Source organism: Theobroma cacao, chromosome 10, assembly GCF_053813885.1.
Source record: "Theobroma cacao isolate CCN51 chromosome 10, ASM5381388v1, whole genome shotgun sequence".
NCBI lineage: Eukaryota > Viridiplantae > Streptophyta > Magnoliopsida > Malvales > Malvaceae > Theobroma > Theobroma cacao.
The window spans coordinates 25129557-25152892 of record NC_142648.1 but is presented as its reverse complement, the minus strand read 5'-3'; the positions used below and the strand labels follow the sequence as shown (position 1 = coordinate 25152892).

The 23336-nt window shown below is 32.7% G+C and overlaps 2 protein-coding genes and 1 pseudogene across 4 annotated transcripts; all 3 read right to left on the bottom strand.

Moving 5' to 3' along the window:
• Positions 1-11317: 11317 nt before the first annotated feature.
• On the bottom strand, positions 11318-15692 carry LOC18587179 (putative disease resistance RPP13-like protein 1 pseudogene; annotated as a pseudogene). The gene is made up of 3 exons (XR_016028880.1): positions 15662-15692; positions 15000-15091; positions 11318-14813 (listed from the first exon to the last, which is right to left on the bottom strand). The product of XR_016028880.1 is annotated as a putative disease resistance RPP13-like protein 1 pseudogene (transcript).
• On the bottom strand, positions 13846-14484 carry LOC18587178 (uncharacterized). Its single transcript, XM_018128669.2, has one exon. It carries the CDS (start codon positions 14482-14484, stop codon positions 13846-13848), a length of 639 nt encoding a protein of 212 aa, XP_017984158.2.
• A 25-nt stretch (positions 15693-15717) lies between the features above and the next one.
• On the bottom strand, positions 15718-21764 carry LOC18587191 (putative disease resistance RPP13-like protein 1). 2 transcript variants are annotated; one of them, XM_018128544.2, is made up of 4 exons: positions 17256-21764; positions 16867-16955; positions 16659-16738; positions 15718-15992 (listed from the first exon to the last, which is right to left on the bottom strand). In XM_018128544.2, exon 1 carries the CDS (start codon positions 21449-21451, stop codon positions 17306-17308), a length of 4146 nt encoding a protein of 1381 aa, XP_017984033.2. In that variant the 5' UTR covers positions 21452-21764; the 3' UTR covers positions 15718-15992; positions 16659-16738; positions 16867-16955; positions 17256-17305. The 2 variants fall into 2 exon arrangements, with proteins under 2 accessions (XP_017984033.2, XP_017984036.2); XM_018128547.2 differs by lacking the exons at positions 16659-16738; positions 16867-16955.
• Positions 21765-23336: the final 1572 nt, after the last annotated feature.

Genomic DNA, 23336 nt, shown 5'->3' with positions numbered 1-23336 from the left:
ACCCATTGTTGGAATTTAAAACAATAATTGGAAAATGTAAGCCTCAAATCTTAAATTGGAATACTGCAGTTTATTAGAGGAGAAATAAAATTACTTTCTTATATAAGTCTAAAACTTAAATAGACAAATAGACCAATAATGAATCATTAATGATTAGTTAAAAATTGGCACAGAATAATTGAAGTAAACACTGACAAATAGACCAATAATGAATCATTAATGATTATATGATTACAACATAGCAAATTTTATTGGTGAAATTATACATCAATTAATGACTTAATTAGGCTTAAGTCCCAATACTTCAAGTAAAGGTCCAGAATTGGAATATGGTACTCTCTCCTTATACCAAAAACCTTTCATCAATCGTCATACTAGATTCACCAAAGAATTAGGAATTGAATAACCGAGAAACAACTCAGCTACTCCATCATTTTTAGTAAAAAAAAATAATAATAATAATATACTTATACTTATTCATAGTTATTCTCATATGCATTGTATATGAATATTTTGTTTTTTATTTATTATGAAATAATAAATATCTATATATACGACACAAATATTTTTAAAATATAAAGTTAATTATCTATATCTAAAAACAATTATAATTGAAAGATAATTATATATAAAAATAATTAATTTTTCAGTGTTATATAATTGAAATTTTGTATTATTAATCTATAAATTATTCAATAGTATTAGAATTAAGAAATTTTTTTAATGAAAATCATTTAATGTAATTAAAATTCTTATTTACAAATGGGATAAATCTTGTTCTTGTTTTTTTTTTTTTTTTGTGCAAAAATTTCAAGTTTCCTTACATTTGTATTCGGAAAAGTGCACAACTCCCACAGAAAAATCGATGGTCAATTACTAACAAAAAAAACTTTTAATAAAGTCATTCAATGTAATTTTAATTTTTTTATATATTTTCAAATTTGATAAATCATATAAATATTATTAATAAAAAATATTTAATATGATAATTTAAAAGTAAAATGAATCTATATAATTATTTTCATAACTCATTCTATAAAATTAGAAGTTTTATATATTTACAAAATTGATCAATGTTATTAATATCAATTTTAAAAATAATTAAAACAAAAAATCATAAATATAATAAACAAATATAACTATGTTTTGTTAATTAAAAAATTTTGCAACATCGGTATTTTTGTATATATTAGAGATATTTACTATCTATTGAAAGTACAAACTTCAAAAATTAAAATAGTTAGATGATGAATCCCCCTTCCCTCAAGTCTAAAAAAAAAGTAGTTAAACCATTTTTTTTTATATATATTTGGGGAAGGGGATTTAAACCTGACTTTTTAGAGAAGGAAATCATACACTAACCAATAAGCCAAATACTTGAATACTAGTTAAACAATATATATCTCCTATCAATCTATTAAATTAATTATTTTGTCTTTATTAATTATTCTTTACTCAATTAAAATCTTGACCAATATTTATCTATTTCCGTATTAACATTGAATTCTTATAAAATGTTGCTAACTGATTATCTATTTTCATATTAATACCAAATTTCTCATTAAAGTAAATTATTGTGTAATTATTTATCCCTAACTTAAATGTTTATTTTTGTTATTGTCTTATATAAATGTCCATTATCCAAAGTTTTATTATTTCTGTTGGTGACTTCTTTTGACCTGCTTTGTGCTGCTTTTTTTTATTTGCTTTGTTCAGTTTTGTGTACAGATCTTTGCACAGGTTACTTTGTTTTTGTGTTGCTTTTTTGTATTTGGTAGGTGTGGGTCTGAATGTTGCTTAGGACTTTCTCTATCTTGGGATTCTTGTTTGCAACTTGTTTTTGCTTTTCTGTTTACCTACAGTCATATTGGTATGTTTTTGTGGCCGATATTGTGCTGTTTTTCTACCTCTTGGGTAGATTTTTTTAAGCATCTATATTAATGAATACTTGAACTAGCTCTTCAAAAAAAAAAAATTTCTATTGAATCAACTGTTCAAGTGCAAATTACAATGACATTTAAGCAACCTATAATATTTATAAAAAATTTACAAATTGAAAACTTTTATTGGTAAATCAAATTAAATGTTATTAATCAATGGTTTGATAATGCACTCTAAAATGTATTCATTGGGATCCTCCCAAATTAATCTGTAGAAGGTGTCAATATTTCGTGATTGAACAGTTGCTTACAACTTTAGAACCATATAATATACGAATGGTTAGGTAAGAATAATGGTCAGACAACTAATAGGTATTGAATTCAACTAATAGATATTAGAATACCTAAGCAGATAATTTATTAATTATTGTTTTTGTTTGGTATTCATTGGGGGCATTCGTTTAAATTTTAGTGTTTTTGTTTGTTTGGTATGCTTGCGGTGATTGAGGTGATGTTCGAGAGCAAATCGATAAAGAATTAGGTGGTAGAACTCTTCTTTTTTTTTTCCAACCCATAAATATTATCTTATTTGCATACTTTTTACAAAGGTAGTCAATTTGTTTCCTACGTATTTTATATACAATTTTCTTACAAAGAATGGTTATTCCTCACTCCAAAAACCAATGAAATGAAGGGAAAAAAAAAGATTGGTATGACTTTTTCAAACCCTTGGCTTACTTCTGTGGATTCATCTGTCTTTGAGGAATTATCGGGACTGGAATTGCTTTTGTTTTTAAGATTGAGGAGCAATCTTGATTGATTGGTTCCAAGACTTATTTTGTCCTTGATTGGTTCTGTTGTCATAAATTAATGGTTTTATTTATTACAATTGACAGGAGTTTGTTTGTTGCGATTAGTTGTTAAGCTGTTATATTATGGTGTCTATGTGAAATAGTAAAACCAAAAAATGAAGAAAGCACATCATGTCTTTACAGTCAACCATTGCAGCCAGACAAACAAAACTCTGATTTCTTGTTTCTCTTCGTAAAAGTTGAATACCCTATAGAATATATTAAAATAGTAATTCATTATTATTTATCCATGTAAGAAAATAAATAATCAACAATCCATGAAAGTAAGACATCAGATTTTACTTCAAACAATCCCTCACCACTTGGTAAAGGGAAAAACCATGGGACTATCGTCTCTTCAAGTACTCCCCTACTTAAAATAATAAGATTACAAAAGCTTTTTCTAGTAAAATTAGAGGATATTACAAGAAGTCATCACTAGAAAGCTAAATTTCAGACATTCAACCATCACCTTATAAAACGTTCAAAGAAGAACCAATCTCGCCAAATAAGAACTGTCCGTGGAGGCTATGACTGATCGTTCATTTAAATTAAGATGGTCTCCTTCTCATCCATTTTCCCTTCAGCCACCTATTTTCCATCAACACTATGCAGCTCCCTAACCATCAAATCTTTATTAGTTAATTTATTAGTATATATATATATATATATATATATTAGTTAATTTATTAGTTAGATATTCACCATGACTTGTAAAATAAAAAATAATTATTTTTTGTTATATAATTTTAAATGTTTTTATAAACAAATAAATATATAAAAAATAATTTTGACATACATGCGATTTAATAATCAAATGTATGTAATAAATTAGATCAAAATTATCTTTACGTTATTATCATCACAGACAAGCTTAGTAATGGTTATCTTACCAATTCCTCTCATACCAACTATGGGAATCACATAAACTCCATCAATGATGGTTAAGTTTTGTTTCCTTGTGATTTTGTTGATCCAATTATCATACCAGTATTAATCTCGAACTTATCATACAACAATGTTAATGTCATCAATGTCATCATTCCTCAGAGCCGGATGTATTTTTTGAATTGTCTCCTTGTTCTTTTGCAATAACATCGGGTTCTCGTTTAAATCTGGATGTGCAACAATTTTGTGGGATATAAACAAGAATTAGGAAAAAAAAAAAAGCATTAGAAATTAAAAAGCGTTATGATTAATGAATTGATTATATTGTATGTTATATATCATTTTAGATTCTTAATTCATTCCAAATCTAAAGAATGGAGACGCAATCCAACTACTCAACTCTTTTTAGTAATAATAATCATAATAATAATATAACCCTTTTTTGTATACTTATACATACTTTTTTTAAACGTTGTTTTTATTAATCATCATTATCATTATGTCATCATCAAGTCTCTTGCCTGATCTACCGAAGACTTTTAATGACATAAAAGAATGATAAGGGCTTTGAGAATCTGTATAATTACACAAAGGATTACTGCCACCAAAAATAAAAGAATCTCAATTCGGCAATCACCTAAACACAAGCAATGCAGCGCCCTTTAGACAAAAACAGGGCTTGCCAGTGAAACATCTATCCATGACCCCTGAGGATTCGATGACAAAATCAAAGAAACATCCCCCATTCACAATCATCCTTCCAGAACAACAAAACAAAACCAGCATCTTTCACAAGGCTTGGATACTTATGTTAAGAAATCCAACCATGATGGAAGACCGCAGAAGAGCAAAAACCAGAAAAGACACGGCTCTTTCACAAGGAAACAGCAAGTTGAAGCCACAGCAAAAGCAGACTCACCAAAAAACCTCCACACCAGCCAAGCATGGCACCCAATTAGATGAGCTGGGAGCAACTTATACTTACTAATATTTATTATCACATGCATTGCACTTGGATACTTATGTTTTAATTTTTTTAATAAGGATTATATATAAGATAAAAATATTTCTAAAATTTGAAGTTAATTGTCTATAAATAAAGACAATTAAACTAAAATAACATTTTTATACAAACATCAATTAATTTTTCAATCATATATAATTGAAATTTTAAAATATTAATCCATAAATTATTCAATATTATTAGCATTAAGAAAAATAATTTTAATGAATGCCATTCAATGTAATTAAAATTTTTGTTTAAAAATTGGACAAATCTTGTTGATATCTATAATAAAAAAAATTCTGATGAAGTAATTTGGTACAAATTAGTATTCTTATATATTTACTAATGAGATAAATCTTATTAATATTCATAATAAAAAATTTAAAAATTACAATGTATTCAAATGTACTAAATAAATATGGGTATTTTTATAAGTCATCCGATGCATTGGAATTCTTATAGATTTATAAATTATATAAATCTTATTAATATTGATTAAATAACTTTTAAATAAAATTTAAAAAATATAATAACCAAAATCATATGCAATCTCCTTTTTGATCCCATGACATCTTTTGTAGCTTCACTATAGCAGTTAGGTTATGTAATAGCAACATTACACCTTGCATATATATCTTGCAAGGATCTAATTCCTTTGACTGCAAGGCTCTCATCCTCAATATTTGTCTCATCCTGCTCATCTCCATAAATTGATTTTAACTGTTCAGCACTTTCAATCAGTAACTTCTCCCAATTCCATTTTGAAAACTCATCAAACTTGATATCTCTACTGGCCAATATCTTCTTAGTTTTAACATCATACAATTTGTATCCTTTTGTAACTTCACTGTATCCAATGAAGATTGTTACAACACTCTCCTCATCAAGCTTTGACCTCTTCTTATCTAGAATCTTCACATAGCAAATGCTACCAAAGATCTTCAAATGAGTTACTGAAGGTTTGAAACCAAACCAATACTCAAAAGGAGTCTTACCTATTATTAAACTGGTCTTGGTTCTATTCAGTAAGTAATTAGCTGTATTAACAGCTTCTACCCATAACAGTTTAGGAATATACTTTTGAAACAACAAACACCTTGCCATCTCCATAAGTGTCCTATTCTTCTTTTCAGTAACTCCATTTTGCTGAGGACTATAGGTTGCAATAAGTTGATGAGTGATGCCAAGCTGAGTTAACAATTTCTCAAATTCAGCAGTTGTGAATTCCTTCCATTGTCACTTCTAAATGTTTTAATGGTAGTATTTGTTTGATTCTCAACTAAACTTCTAAACTTAATAAAGTTCATTAATGCATCTGACTTAACTTTAAGAAAATATATCCAGTAGTATCTAGACATATCATCAATAAACATTAGGTAATACCTGTTGCCACCAAGGGAGATAGTTTGCATAGGTCCTGTTAAGTCAGTGTGTACCAACTGTAGCTTCTTAGTAGCCTTCGACCCCCTATTCTTTGGAAATGAAGTTCTGCTTTGCTTTCCAAATTGACAAGTACCACACACATGCTCAAGCTTAATGATCTTAGGCAATCCTTCAACCATCTCCTGAGTAGCCATATCTTGCAAAGATTTGTAGTGCACATGCCCTAACGTCTTATGCCATAGTTCTGAATCATCAACAGAACTGATATAGGCCTTTTGTTCAATATGCTTCCAATTAATTGGATAGCATCTATTCTTCATCTCCACTGTGAATAGTTCATCACCTTTAGGATCAAACACTGTGCATCATTTATCCTTAAAAAAGAGAGCACAGTGACTCTCAATAAGCTGTCCAACACTAAGCAGATTTTAATTAGCTTCAGGAACAAAAAAGACATTTGAAATATGCTTGATGCCTGATTGAGTTTCACCATAACAGTCCCTAAACCAAGAATCCTTAAGAAAGTTCCATTTCCAATTTCAACTCTGGACCTGTAGCTACTATCCAGGATAAAAAACTGACTCTCATCCCTAGTTAAGTGATTTGAACAAGCACTATCTATTAACCATAAGTTCTTTTTGAATGAATCTCTCACTTCTCTGGTCATGAATAGCACCTCTTCAGATTCTTCAACTTGCTCAGCTACTATAGCCTTCTCTTTAGACTTAACTCCTTTGTTTTTACATACTCTTTCAACATGTCCAAGTTGGTTACAAGACCTACATTTCACATTTGGTCTGTACCAACAAAATTTTGCAGAATGAGTGGTTTTCTTGCAATGTGGACAAGGTTGATACTTTTGCTTCTGTTTTCTAGATTTTTCATCAGTTGCTTTCTTATCCTTATCCTTCCTATTACCTTCATTCTTCTTTGTGTTGCTATTGCTCACTTTAACATTTCTCATCTAAGCTACCAAGGCACTGTCTGCTACACTTCTCTGCCTAAATGCTCTTCTTTGCTCAAGACCCTTCAAAGCATTCACTAATTCTTTCAAAGTCATCTGAGTAATATCCCTAGAATCTTCTAAGGAAGAAATCTTTGACTTATATTTTTCTGGGAGACTCACTAGTACCTTGTGCACCAATTTCTCCTCTATAACAGCTTTTCCCAACAATCTTAACTTATTCACAACACTCATCATTCTTCTAGAAAACTCCCTAATATTCTCATCATCTTCCATCCTTAACATTTCAAATTGTCTAGACAGATTCAAAGACTGAATATGCCTAGTCCTATCACTACCAAAAAACTCATCTTTCAAGTGATCCCATACCTCCTTAGGACTATCTAGATGCATAATCCTAGAGAAAATCTCATTAGAAACAACTGAATGCAAACTGGACAGGGCTTTGTACCTTTTAGCTTTGTTCTCATCAAACTGTCGAATTTAAGCAAAAGTGGGGTTAGCATGACGTTGAACAAGATTCGCACTAGTCTCCACAACCTCCCAAAGACTATAAGCCTTCAAATATAACCTCATCTTTACTGACCAAATAACATAATTTTAACTAGTAAAGACTAGTGGAGCAAAGGTGTTGACTCCAACAGTAACCATGAACATTAAACTACACAAAAGGATGGTCAAAGTGAAGAATGATAATGAGGAAAAAGAAAACAACCCCTTAAGATCCGTTGCAGAGCTCTGATACCATGTTGAGGAGTTGAGTATTCTGGAAAAAAATGAATGAACTAAAGAACAGAGGAGTAGAAAAGAATATCGAGAAAGAAGATAGAGAGAATTTTTGATGAACACAAAATGGTGTGCTGCATACCTTTTCATTAAACAAGATAAAATGGTACTTATAGATGGTTACATGAGAGAGAAATAGACAGCCAGCTAAGGGCACTTAGTTCTCTAGAAACAACTGAAACAATAATGCATAGGGAGCTGTGTTCAAATTCCCAAGATAGCCACACAAGCTTAACGGCTACACAAGTAAAATGACATAGTATTTGGAAGAAAAATATTACTAATAAACAAAGTAAAGTATAAAAAAAAAAAGATAACAGATAAAACAGATAAGGATAAACCGACATAAACCACTCTTCTTTCTACAGCTATGAATTTCTTGTAACCTTCAACTTTTGAATTAGCTTGGCAGCAAGATGAAGCCATATTTCAACATAATTTTTTTATGAAGAAACAGTTAATAGTTAGACTTTCTGTTGATTTCTCTAGAAAATACTAATACAATTATAAAAACTATAAATTGACCTACCTGATTTAAGTACAAGTGGAATGCAAATTTTCGGATTTGGCCTTTCTTGCTTTACCAATAGGTCAATCAACTTCAGCTTTCCTCCTCTAGATCATAAGCAAATTTGTGATCAACCTTAACAAAAGGTACGTAGGCTATGCTGAACATTATCATTCTTTATCACCTTCACACCAGTGTTCTAGCAGAGTATGCTTGGCTTTGCTAATATCTCACATTTCAAAAACACAAAATATCATTAAATTTTCATTTTAAATGCAATACTCAAAATCATTTATGATACAAGTACAAGCAAAAAAAGCCATAAAATACCTTAAGGTATGTATCTTTCCAATCTGCATGATTGCAAATGATGGTGATTCTTCAAGCAACAATAGGGTTATCAATGATGTTTTTACCACTGCTGCTGCTGGTGACATTGTTTGAATTGGTGCTGCTGCCAAAGGTTGAAGAGTTAACTTTGTCACTTAATGTATAAGAAAATAAATATTAACATAAGAAATATAAATGAAATCAAAAATTCTTTATTATAATGACTTTCTAAAATTGGCTGTACTTGAGAGCTGCATCCTCTAATTTTCTCTTTTCACTTTTACTCCTCCGAATCAAATTCATCTTTGTCTTCCTCTAAATCATGGATGAATCTATCATCAATCTGAACAAAAGGTATATGAGAAATGTTGGACCACTCTTGCCTTTCATCCTTTTTGCATCTTTCTTTTAGCAAGGGGCAATCATGAATATATAACTTCAAAAGTGAGGGAAGCATGTCTTTTCTGGGCAATGATTTGAGCTTTGGAAAGTTAACAATGCACAAACATTCAAGAGAGGGAAGGTTTTGAAAGCCCTTTGAGGATAGGATTTCCACATTTGGGAAATCACTGATGGCAAGTTTGCTTAGAGAAAAAGGCAACATCATTCCTTTCTCTTCATGCGAAAATGACACCCCATTGTATCATTTTTTAATGGTGAGTCTTTTAAGGATGTGAATTTATGAAATCCCCAGCTAATTAGTCCTTCAAGAATTTCAAGCTTTGAGATTGTAAGAAAAGTTAAGTTGATGGGAAGACCTTCTTCTGGAAAGGATAACAAACATGGACAATTTGATATCTCCAATTCCCGAAGAGAAGTAAGGATGTGCATGCCATCTGGTAGAGCTTGGAATTTCCTACACCAACTTAGGCGTAACACACGTAGGTTGGTGAAAGGTAACTTGGAAATGGAAACTAGATTCCGCGAACATTCTATTTGAATCTGTTGAAGACCGTTGAGCTGGTCCAATCCATTGGATAAATACTGAATCTTTTCACACCTACCAATGACAATGAATTCTAGACAAGTGTTATTGTGAACAGAATGTGCAATGGACTCTAACATTTGGCAAAGGTCAATCCGTAAGTATTTAAGCCCCACAGATAAAGTGCCACTTGATGATAAATAGGCCAATTTTGAGCAACTCCATATCTTGAGATGTTGAAGCATAATAGGTAACTTACCTATTGATGACAAAGATATTAGAGACGGACATCGTTCAATTGTCAAGTGGCTAAGTAGAGATGTGGTGCTAATCTTAATACTATCTTCCTCCAATAAACATTGCAAAATTCTCACAATATTTTATCACCAAACCTTTCAGAGTATGAGGAAAATTGTTATGTGAAAAATACACCAATTTTGGACATGTTACAATCTCTAGCTCCTTAAGGGATCTGATATTCTATAGAGTTGTGGAGAACTTCTCTAATCTTTCACAATACTTAATTCTTAAACATTCAAGATTGCAAATGGTTTCCATTTGTGCCAACTCTTGGGTTTCCTCTCCTGTTGCTAATGAAACAAGTTGAGGATAACTTAGAATTTCCAAGTTATGAAGGCACCTCCACTGTGCTAAGCATTCCCCCTCTGTTATGCCATAAAAAAGCAAGCTCTCTACAACCACGAATCTAAAAAAACTCAACATTTGTTAAGCCTAACATCAACCCCTTTGTTAAACAAGTAAAATTTGTGATGTTTAAGAGAGAGACTTTTTTTAATGAGCAAAGATCACGACAACTCTCATGTAACACTTCTTTGCATCCAACAATCTCTAACTCTCACAGCCTTGAATGGTTTGGAATCGAAACTACCAGTTGTTGGCTTTCATGAATCACAAGTTTTTCTAGGCAAGGAAGACAATATGGTAGACTTCTCAATAGTTTGGGGCATTTCTTGATAGATAGATTGTAGAGGCATTGGAAGATTCTTATTTGCTTATCAACTTGGTAAGAATTCCACTCTTTCAATTTTGGCATATCTTCAAAATGAAGAACCTCTAATGATGGAAATGCATTTAAGCAATTCTCTCCATAAAACTCAGCATCCACCTTATTAATATAACTCATTCCTTAGATATAAACAGCCTTTAGAAATTGTAGTTGTTCGATTGATGGTAATAATGTACACTGGCAACCTTCAAAATTTAAGAAAATTAAATTTTTGAATGAAGAATTTCCCACCTAGGTTGGGAATGCTAAACCACCATAATACTTGATGGTGAGTTTCTTAAGTTTCTTATGAGGTTGAAGTAAGCTCAACACCTTTTTCTCTGCTTCTTTCTTCCTTAAATCATCTTTCAAGTTTGCACTCCACTTCATTTCTAAATCATCAAGGCCAGACTTATCAAACAACCTAGCATCCAATGCATCTTGAGAATTGACAAGATTTTGCAATCTTGAAATAGAAAGTTGACCTTTCAGTTAAGATAAATTATTCAGCTCTCTTATTTGATATCCAACACCTTGGCCTACAACAAAATTGGATAGTGCTTGGAGATCAATTACTTCATTGATCCCGAATGGCATCCACTTAATTAAATTTGTGCTAGTAATATCAAGATGGCGTAGGTTGCTTAAAAGCCTCAAATTTGAAGGTAGTTGTATAAGGCAATCACAACCTCTCAATAGCAAGGTCTGTAAGTTGAAGAACGTACATATGGAGTCTGGCAAGCTTTTGATTTTGGTATAAGAAAAATTAAGGTAGCGTATATGTCTCAAATCTCCAATTGAATTTGGTATCTCAGTAATGTAGTACCTTTCCAAAGAGAGCACTCTTAAGCATTTTAGCTTTGGCAACAAATTAATAAGGACATTGTTAGATAGAAAACATCTCCATCTTTTGGTAGCATAAATGATAGAAATGTTCATAACTGCTCTGCTTCATAGAAGGTTTTGAACTTTTTGAGTCCATTATACCTATTGCCAATGTAGGATGAGTAACGAGCATGCCTTGAAATTTGCAATTGCTTATCACCCCCTACTCTGAAGCATGTCTCCTGCAACTAATTGAGCTAGATCATTGATGAGGTCATGCATTACAAATCAAGATTTATTTCTGCTAGATATTTGAAAGAATGATCTTGACACAAGATCTTGAAAGTACATGCTACCTAATTTTTCAACTTGCCTTTAATTGTTTGCTTACTGTAACAAGCTTTCTGCCATCCATAACAACACTATTTCTTCGTCCCCAAATTCATAGGCTTTAGGAAGGATTGAGCAATATGAAAAACATTGCTTCAAATGAGGTGGAAGATGATAGTAGCTCAACCGCAAAGTTGGAATTACGCCACATTTTTCTTCTGAGGAATTCCATATCTCATTCTCCAATACATCTTTCCATGCATCAGGATCCACCCTTGAGCATAATAAGCCACCAATGGTTTTAGCAGCTAAGGGCAAACCATTACACTTTCTCGTAATCAGTTCTCTAGTTTCTTTTAAATCCATATGCCAATCGAAACCTTTTTCCCCTAAGGAATGTTGAGTTAAAATGAAGAGACAATCATTATTTGACAATTCTTATAATGAGTAATCCGGAACAGTTTTCATTACTGATGAAACATTTTGATTGGTGTTGTCACAATTATTTTGATTTTTGCAACCCCTACTTCAAGAGGAGTTCGAAGAATGGCCCAATCATTATAGCTTCCATTCTAAATATCGTCCAAAACAAGCAGAAAATTCTTTTCACATAACTCCTCCTTCAATTTGACTTGTAGCAAATTTAGATGATTTAATTCATTGCATGGCTCAGTAGTAATTGACTGCAAAATTGTTTTTGTTATTTTGATCACATCAAAATCTTCAGAAACACACACCCATGCTTTGATGTTGAAATGATCTTTTATACTATCATCATTGTGAACTAGTTGAGCAAGGGTAGTCTTACCAATCCCTCCAATGCCAACAATAGGGATCATAGTGACTTTACCATCACTACTATCATTCATTAAAAGCAAATCAATTATTGCCTTTTTGTCATCTTCCCTACCATAGACAAGAGCTTCATTCACCAATGAAGTAGTTAGTGGCCTTTCTATCATTCTCTTAGGCCTACCAACATCATTCTTTCTTAAGTGCAAGTCACTTTTTTGGGTGACCAAATCTTGCAATCTAACAGTAATCGCTTTTATCTTTGACATCATCTTATAATTAAACAGGAAAGCATATGGATTGAAAATAGTAATGAAGGTATGAATGATCTTCCATACCTTACTTCTGTCTGCTTGACGTTCTTGCATTAACTTGGTTCCCAAGGCTTCAGTCGCGAACTCATCCAAGATGTCATCCACATCGTAAGCCAAGTCTTGGAGCTCCGCTAGCCATATCTTCACATGCCGATCCTTCATTTGCTTCTCCTCTGCATCATCAAGCACTGCCTGGATATTCTTCAATATCTTTTCCCACTTCCTGAGCTCCTCATAGACTTGCTTTTTAATAGCAAAGTGGAGGGATTCAAAAGAGCCCAATTTGGCAAACAATGCCTCAAAGAAAGTAGATAAGCAAGCCTCTCCAACAAAAGACATGGCTTAAACTCAGCGATCAAGTAGTCATGAGAAATGAAATAGAGATGGGTAATTCAGCAATTTTGAAGTGCATCCAGACTACTGGCTAGTCAGAAGATTGAAGCCTTCAAGGCTATCAGCTAAACTCTAATCTTCACTATGATACTTACACGAGGGTACATCAAGATCTAGTGGTCCTAAGGAGTCAGGCCAGTAAATGTCATGTTTCGTGCCTATTGGGTATCCTTGTTATGGGAACTCATTGGAGAAAGTAGGGATTGATCGACAGGCGGTGGTAACCTGTGTCTTTATGATTCTGACCTATATATATATAAATGTTAAATACTATTTTTACTTTTAATTAGTAAATTATTATGGAAAATATATACTATTAAGTACGAGAATTCAAATTAAAAAGCAATATCTTTTCAAGTCATGCACTATATTTCTCAATCCTATTAATAAATATAAGATTTTTAAATTTTTTTGTAAATATATACATATTATTTATAATTAATTTTTTAAAAAAATTTTATACTGTATCTTATAATATTGATAATCAATATTTAAAAAATAAAATTTTGATACATGATAACTATTTGTTTAGTTATGTATTTGACAATTGTATTGATGTCAATCAGGTAATAAATATAATATGTTTTTTATCGGAGAGACATTTATGTAAGTTTTGATTTTCGAGGTGTATAATTGGGTAATCAATTCCCTATAATTCCCAATTTCACGAAATTAAAAAAAAAAATGGCAGAAGTATAAGGCATGCCTGAATTTGACTATTGGATACTGCAATATCCAATGCAGTGTTTCCTTCCTCGTCCTTCCAATTTGGAATAAATTCCAACCAATCTAAGGCATCTTTGTGGCAAATTCTCTGAAACCATCTTACCAGAACTTCAAGAGCTTCTAACATGTCTGATTTAATGGCAATGTACAAAACAGTCTCACCTCGAACCGTCACATCTTCAATAGACTCTGGGCAAGCTAATAGGAATTTAGCCACGAAATTGAGGTTCCCATTCTTGATAGCATAATGTAAAGGGGTCAAGCCCCCTCTTCCTTTGACACGAACTAGACCAGCATCAGCATGTAGAAATAAAGACACCAACTCGAAATGCCCATTTATGAGGGCAAGGTGCATGGGGCTAAACCCAGACTTGTTCAAATTTTTGCTAAAGGAAGGTATGAAGTTCATCATCTCCATTGCAAAACGAGTTTGTCCAAACGAAGCTGCTATATGTAGAGGAGAATCTACAAACATTTTCTCGTCAATCCGCTTCAAAACATTATCATCTTCCCAAATTAGTTCATACAGGGCATCTATATCACCCACTTGAGAGGCCTTAATCAAGCGATCATCCATTCTAAAGACAGTTTGAGAATTCTCACAAAATTGGAAGTAAAGCAAGGAATACGAACATAAAACATGGAGAACTGATCAGAATAAAGAAATATGGAAGAGAAAAGACTGAAAATAATTACCTGGGCTTGGCTCTGCGGAGGACCTTAAATCGCAAATTTATGACTTCAAATCATCTGCCACGTTAAATTTTAGCAACTTCAGAGACAAGCAAAAGGAAACTCGTTTCTTTTGCTTGTATCTTTCTCACTTCTGATGAAAGTGAAGCTTGTGAAACCAAACGCAAGATGAATGAAGGGAACACCGGCCAAGACTTCATGGGAAAATGAAACCTGACATCACATTTGACTTTGTCATGTCCAATGTTAGAGTACCCGTAGATACCCCGTGTAATAATAACTCATTTATATGCCTACCTGTCCAATAACAGAGCATTTTTTTTTCTTTCTCCCTGTCGAGACAGCGATTATATGTAACAGACCGAAAAATAAGGTAAGATGGAGCTATTTGATGCCCACCTGGTGAGAAAAGATCGGTAGATGGCCGGAGGACCAGCCGCTGCTGATACGTTGATTCCCAGGATAAGTCTCAAGCATGGAAGCCCAATTACCTGTAGGGAGTGAAACAGGGGAAAAGGTGGGATTGACCCTGTTTTGAACGGGGCACAGACCATATGCACTCATACTGTTTTTCCAGAGTGTTTAGGAGTTGTAATACCGTTAGAGTACGATTATAGACTTAATTTGATATTTATATAAATCAAAAATTTACATTCTGTGCGTGTTCTGTGACTGGTAGAACCAAGGAATGAAGACAGCACTAAGCATCATATAGTCTACCATTACAACCGGCCAACCAAAACTCCAATTCCCTATCCCTCCTTGAAAATGTTGAATAAACTGTATGATACATTAAAGTACTAATGCATACTTAGTTATCAATGTAAAATAAATAAATAAATAAACAAGCCATAAGAGTAAGAAACCAGATTTTACGTGGAAAACCCCTTAGTAAGGGAAAAAACCACGAGACCATAATCCATTCAATCTTCCACTACTTAAAATAATAAGATTACAAAAATTTTCTCTAGAGGAAATTACAACAAACTATCAATCAAAAGCTAAATTTCTAAAATAAAAGTCATCACCTTATAATAAGTGCTAAAAAGAAACAATCTTACCTAATATGAAGACCATAAGATGGCCATTTAAATTAAGATGGTCTCTTTCTCATCCATTTTTCCCTTAGCCACTCAATTGTCTATCAAATCACTTTTGACGGTTGGTTTTGGCTCCCTAAGCATCAAGCCTTAGGAATTAGACGTTCTACAGTCAACATCACTGCTCATGATTTCATGGGCAGTGATGTTGATAATATGATTTTTTTTTTTTTGAGAAGAACAGATCAAGAAATCCACTAGTGCTCAAACATACACTCAAATCCCGCTTGGAAACCTTTCCATCATTGATTCTGAGGGTAATGAGATACAAAATCATGAGTTTTGTTCATTCCTGTCATACAAGGCCAAAGCATTCTGTTATTAGTGTTGAGTAGCAAAAAAGTTAATAAAGTGGTTCTATCAAATAGGTGTAATGCTTACATGGCATAAGGAAGATGTCATTATACTACTGTCATTATCCTTTGTACCAAGAAGAAAAGAGATGGATTTCAAGCTTGCTCATGCTCTAATGCTAAGAAGCTTATTCTTAACATCTACCAGGGCTGCCATTAAAGTGTTGGGTTTAAATCTAATTGAGCTTCAATTAAGACTCCGTTTGTTTTGCCATAAAATTTTTTTAATAGTAAATAATAAATATTAATATTTTAAAATATATGGATTTTTTATATTTTAATAATAAATATTACTATTTTATTTTTTAATATTAATATAAATATTTTTTCATATTTTAATAATAAATATTTTAAAATAATAGATGTAAACAAAATTAATCCTCCCAAAAACCGTAACTCAATTATCAAAAATAAGTTCAAACAAAGCTCATTTATATTCGTTGTAATATAATAGTTTTTCCTTTTTCTCTCCTAATGAATCAGTGTAGGTACCATTTGTAATATAATGGTTGAAGTTTAAAGCTTCTTTAACACCATAGCATGACTATCTTCTTAACAGAGACTCTATTAAGGAAAGCATTCAAATATTGACCTTTAAAACTTACCATTTGCAATAATTGTTGTCAAGGAATTGCATCCAAAGGTTTGAATTTCATTCTTTCTAAATTAATCCTAGCTCAAACTCCTGCATGTACTTAGTAATTTTAAAATTTCAATTAATTGTTTGAAAGAGAAAACAATTATAATAACAATGATAGAGTTAATTTTAAGTAGACATAGTGCAGTGAATAAGAGCAAAGCAGGAGGTATTACCTAAGAGCTGTCATGCTTCTTGTCATACATGGTTAATGAATCAGTAGGCATAAGGCACCCAATTAGGCTGTTCCATATTTAGCTACAAACTGAACAAAACAGTCCTTTTAAAATGGAGATGAACAGGCTAGACAATTAAGCACTCACAAATTTTCATTCAAGTTGTATAAAAATTGCTAATTAGAGCCTAAATGGTATTAATAGAAAGATTTAATAAAATTTGCATCTTTTTGAGGAATTTAGACCTAACTCACAAAAAATTAATTTACAAAGTATAATGTAGACGTGGGCCGTAATTACTAGCTAGGAGTATAATTTTTCATGATAAAGGAAATAAGCAAAATAAAAAAAAAAAGGTTAAAATAGTAATAAATTCTAGGATGAAATACCTGAGTCGACATACTCTGATTCTTTCTCTTGGTCATTGGAAGATGAATCTTTAATCAATCTCTATGTAAGGTATGTGGGCAATGTTGGACCATTGTTTTCCTTTCCCCCTTTTGCACCTTTCCTTTAGCACCGGACACCAGTAAATAAGTAGTTGTGAAAGCGAGCGAAGCATTTCCTTTCGGGGAAGGGATTTGAGCTTTGGGCAATGGTAGATCTTCAAAGATTGAAGAGAGGTGAGGTTCTGCAAGCCATTGGAGGATACCTTTTTCATATTTTTGAAATTTCCAATAGAAAGATGAGTGAGAGAAGGGGGCAACTTCATTCCTATCTCTTCCTGGGGAAACGACACCACCTCGATGCAATTGCTACCATCAATGTCGAGTTTTGTAAGAGATGTGAATCTATGCAATCCCCAAATCATTAGTGCCTTACTAATATTGGGTTCATCGATGTCCAATTCTGTTAGGTTGGTAGGGAAACCATTTTCTTCAATGGAGTATCGCACCCTTGGACATCCCAATATGGTCAACTGTTGAATAGTGTGGAGGATGGGTAGAGCTTCTAGTTTTTCACACTCAACGAACCTTAAAGTTTTGAGGTTGGCAATAGGCAACCCACTTTCTGGGAAACCAACCAAACTTGGACAACAATCGAAATCAATCTCTTGAAGATGATTGAGCTTGTCCAGTCCTTGGGGTAAATATTTAATATTTATACAATTCTGGAGTGAAATAGATTCAAGACAAGCATTATCCCCAATATTCTGTGCTAAAAAACGAAGCACCGGGCATTCATAAATAAACAACTTTTTACACCTCACGGGTAACTTACCACTTGATGATAATGATTTTAGAGCTTCACAACATCCAATGTCAAGAGATTCAAGAAGAGATGTGCTACTGAAATTGATATTCTCTTCGTCATCAAGTAGGCATTGCAAATTCTCACAATCACTAATGTCCAAAGTTCTAAGAGTTAGAGGCAAGCTGTCCACCGAAAGTGAAACCAATTTCGAGCACCTTACGATATTCAACCTTGCAAGACATGTAAGGTTCTGCAATGATTTAGATAATCTCTCTAACCCTTGACAACCAATTAATATCACATATTCAATGTTGCGTGGTAATTCTAATTGCAAAAGCTCTTCTTTTTCCTCATCCGCTGCCCCTATACACACAACTTGGGGACAATTTTGAAACTTTAAACTATGCAGTGATCTCAAAGGTGCCAACCACCCCCACTTTGTTTGCCACAAAGAGGTTAACTCCTCACAGCCATTAATTTGGAGATTTACTACTTTCGCCGACTCCAACTTCTTCGTTTCTTTTGTTACACAAGTGAACTTTGAAATATTTGAAAGAATGATTTTTTTAACAGACCAAAGATCATCAAAACTCTCGAGCACCACTTCTTTGCATCCATCAATTTCAAATTCACATAGCATTGGAAGATTTGAAACTGAAACTGTCAACTCCTGACAATTACGGATTACAAGTTTCTCCAAAGAATGAAGATCATTGGGCAAAGTTCCAACCAATTTTGGACAATTTTTTAAAAGGAGTTCTCGGAGGCAACAAAATTTCTTACCTTGTTTGTTAATTTCACAAACTTTCCACTCTTTCCATTCCAACATATCTTCAAAATGCAAGGTCTCTAATGATGGAAATAGATTTGGCCAATTCACTCCATGGAACTCAATGCCAACACTAATCACACTTCTCATCCCCTTGATACAGAGATGCTTTAAAAGTGGTAACTTTTCAATGGCTGGTAATAATTTGCAATTTTGGCAATCTTCAAGATTTAAAAATTGCAAATTTTTTAATGAACCATCTTCCAGCCAAATTGGGAATGTTAGTCCAGCATAATACTTGATGGCAAGCGCCTTTAGCTCTTCATGAGGCTGAAGCAAGGTCAACACTTCTCCCTCAACTTCTTTATTTCTTAAATTTTCATTGAAATTTCTACTCCAACTCAACTCTAAATTATTCAGGCTAGACTTACCAGATAGCTTAGCTTCCCATGCATATTGAGCTTCATCCACATTATGCAGTTTAGAAATACAAAGCTGACCTTTGAGATTTGATAAATTCTGCATCTCTCTTATATTCAATCCATCACCTTGACCCACGATAAAAGTAGACAACACTTGAAGATTTGTTAATTTGCCAATTCCACTTGGCATTTCTTTAATTGAATTTGCTCCAGTAATATCTAGATGACATAGGTTCTCCAAAATTCCTATTTTCATAGGTAACTTCTCAATTCCATCACAAAACCTTAATAAAAGAGTCTCTAAATTATAAAGGGTACATATTGAATCAGGGAGACTTTTTATTTCAGTATAAGAGAAATCTAAATAACGTAAATGTTTTAAATTCCCAATAGAAGAAGGAATTTTTTTGATGTAATACCTTTTTAAAGAGAGCACCCTTAAGCATTTCAATCTTGGCAGCAAATCATCAAGAACGTTACTGCTTAAGTAGCATCTACCATACCGCCTCATCATCATCATATCAAAAGGTAGGTAGGTTCGTAGAAACTTTGCTTCAAAAAAGGCCTCAAACTTTTCAATTCTGTCATACTTGCCAATGATATAAGAGGAGTGGCGAGTGCGACTAATTGGACCTTTCATGTCATCATATCTCTCCCTTTTAAAATAGATTTCTCCTGCAACTAACTGAGCTAGATCATTAATCAAGTCATGCATTACAAATTGAGATTGATTCTTCCTAGATGCTTGAAAAAATGACCTTGATACCAGTTCTTCAAAATACTTGCTACCCAAATCTTTAGTTGCCCTTTTTGTGTTTGCTCCATTTAGAAAACCTTCTGCCATCCATAACAAGACTATTTCCTCCTCTTTAAATTCATAATCTTTAGGGACGAAAGAGCAATAGGCAAAACACTGCTTCAATTGCGGAGGAAGATAATAGTAACTCAACCATAAGGCTGGAATTATGTCACTTTTCTCTTCAGGTATACTCCAAATATCACTCATCAATATGTATTTCCATGCATCATGATTCTCCCTAGTACGCAATAGTCCTCCAATAGTTTTAATTGCCAAAGGCAAGCCACCACACTTCTTCACAATCTCCAAGCCAATTTCTTTCAGGTCTGGATGTCCAGTAAAATCTCCTCTTGCTAATGCATGATGAGAAAGCAAGCTTAGGGAATCATCTTCTGATAAGCTTTGTAACAAGTAATCTGCAACACTTCTCATAATTGATGAAACATTAGAACTACGTGTTGTTACGATTATTTTGCTTCCAGTAATCCCGGCATCAAAAGGAGATCGAAGCTTCGTCCAATCATCGTAGTTCTCATTCCAAACATCATCCAAAACAAGCAAGAATTTCTTGCCTGATAGCTTCTCTTTTAGTTTGACTTGAAGTAAATTCAAGTCATGTATATCACAAGACTGGAAAGTGACCGATTCTAGAATTGTTTTGGTTATCTTAATAACATCAAATTCATCAGAAACACATACCCATGCTTTGAGATTAAAATAATCTCCTATGCTACTGTCATTGTAGACAAGCTGAGCAAGGGTTGTCTTGCCTATCCCTCCCATGCCGGTGATGGGAATCACAGAAACTCCAGCATCATTGCCATCCTTCCTCAAAAGCAGATCAATTATTGCCTTCTTGTCTTTGTCTCTGCCTCGTACAGTAGCTTCATTCACCAGAGAAGTGCTTGGCTTGCTTTTGGGTATTATCATGGGCCTTCCAACATAATTCTCTAGTTGCAGGTTAATCTTTTTTGTTGCTAAATCTTGCAATCTTCCTGTAATCTCTTTGATCTTGGACATCATCTTATAGTTAAACATGATTGAACTTGGATGCAAACTAGTGCAGCAAGTAGGAACAAATCTTTGTGCCTTACTTGTGCTGGCCTGATGTTCTTTCATCAACCTACGCCCCAAAGCTTCAGTGGCAAACTCGTCCAAGATGTCATCGACGTCATAAGCCAAGTCTTGGAGGTCAGCCAGCCAAATCTTCACAGCCTGGTTCTTCATTTTCTTCTCCTCTGCATCAGCAAGGACTGCGTGGATGGTCCTCAATATCGTTTCCCAGTTCATAATCTCCTTGCGAACCAGCTTCTCAGTGACAAAGTTGAAGTCGGAAGAGGAAAACTTGGCAAACAACGAGTCAAAGAAAGCAGAGAGAGCAGCGTCTGCAAAGAAAGCCATGGTCAATATGTTTGAGAAAGGAATCAAGAGATTTGAAGTAGAAAGAAAATCCAAGAGAAGGGTATTGGACTAGAAGAAAACGGATGAAGTTTGGTTTGTAGAGTAGGGTCTAATTTTTGTGGTTTTGGGGTTCGGCATTCATAAGGAATCAAGAAAGGAATTATGGAAGACTGAGATTCCCTGAGCTTTAGCAAAAGAGACTTGTGCGTATGTGTATACAACCATTAAATTTCCTTTCCTTTATTCCTTTCTTCTCTTTCTCCCTTCTTGTCTTCAAGAGAAGGAAAGAATAATTTGGCAGTGGTGGAGGCAACTTTAGGTGGTTAAAGAACATAACTTCGGTTTTCAAATTTCTTTTTCATTATATCATTTTTAATAGAGATTTTTATGAATATTAACTAAAAAATTTTAAAACTTTGTGTTTAGTTTATATTTTTGCTATTTTCTTTTTTATATAAAAATTAATAGAAACAAAAAAGACAAAAAATTAAATAGTAAAATATCAATTAAACGAAATATAAGAAAATATTATAAATTAATCCAAATAAATTTTTTTAGTTAAATGATCAAAATAAATATTCATTGCTTTGCTTTTAAGTCCTAATTAATACTCTCTTCGCAAAGCATAGAGTCATGATAAAATATGTAGAAAATTCAACGAAGTCGTACAAACTTATTATCAACTTACTATAGTAAGAAAGAGAAATGTAGTGTCTTTTTGCTTTTGTCAAAAGTCTTCAAAGAATATGATAAAGAGAATGCTGCTTTTTGGAAAGTAAAGCAAAAGGATCAGAATTATTATTTGATAGTGATATGCACTTTGAACAATTTGTATATATCCTTGGAGTGGTCATCAATCATCATCACTAAACAAATGACTTCTTTCCAATTATTATAAGTATCTTTTAAAGTAATGATCTTGTGAACTGGAGTCTACGAAAACAAGCAAGGAACCTTGATTCATGTTTCACAAGTTTTAGATAAACGATTGATTATTTATAATTTATATAAATCAAGGTGGTATAAAACATCTTTATTTACTTCGGTTAATAATTTGTGATCTTTGATGATATTAATAACTTTAATCACTGGGTTGATATTAATGTCGCATCGATAATTTTAACAGAAGATACCTAATCATGATGTTAACAACCAAAGTGACATTAATCATTAATATTTTTCAAAATTAAGAAATTTAATTTAAATGAATTATAACACATGAACTAAATTCAACATTTTGATAGAATATAAGGATTAAATCAAATTTTGAAAGAGTATAGGGATTAAATTTAGAATATGTTCATTAAAATGCCTAAGATTCCCACATCAACATTAGTTAACGCCATGTTTGCAACGCTCAACACCTTGTCAGAAACTATAACAGAACAAGCTTGACTGTGTTAACAATTAGATTGACATCAACATATTTTGAAAGTATAGGAATTCAATTTGTACAAATTAGACTATAGGGACTAAATCCAATATTTTAGTATAGTACGGAGGCTAAATTCATAATTTGACCTTTTTATTAGGGATTTTAACTTTTGACCATTTTTAATAAATTAGAAACTACAATTACCAAATTGCATACTTTCTAAGAGTAGTGATAAATTTGATTCATCACCCTATACAGGACAGTAAATTTAGACCTTATCCCTAATATTAATTAAAATATTTATCAACAAGCTTTGCAATTAAAAAATACAGTAATGAACTTTAGATTGCAAAAGAAATTAAAAAACTCACAAAAATTATTACAGAAGAAACCAATTTTCCTTAATCAACCATAGTTACAAATATCACTTTCTAAATCTAAAAAAAAAGCATATTATTGTCTAAACTGTTAATTGCTTTTTGTTTGTTGAACACAAATATTTATTTTTTA

What these genes read in the sequence shown, in the direction of transcription:
- LOC18587178 (XM_018128669.2), bottom strand. Translation starts at nt 14,484, where the DNA reads ATGGATGATCGCTTGATTAAGGCCTCTCAAGTGGGTGATATAGATGCC.
- LOC18587191 (XM_018128544.2), bottom strand. Translation starts at nt 21,451, where the DNA reads ATGGCTTTCTTTGCAGACGCTGCTCTCTCTGCTTTCTTTGACTCGTTG.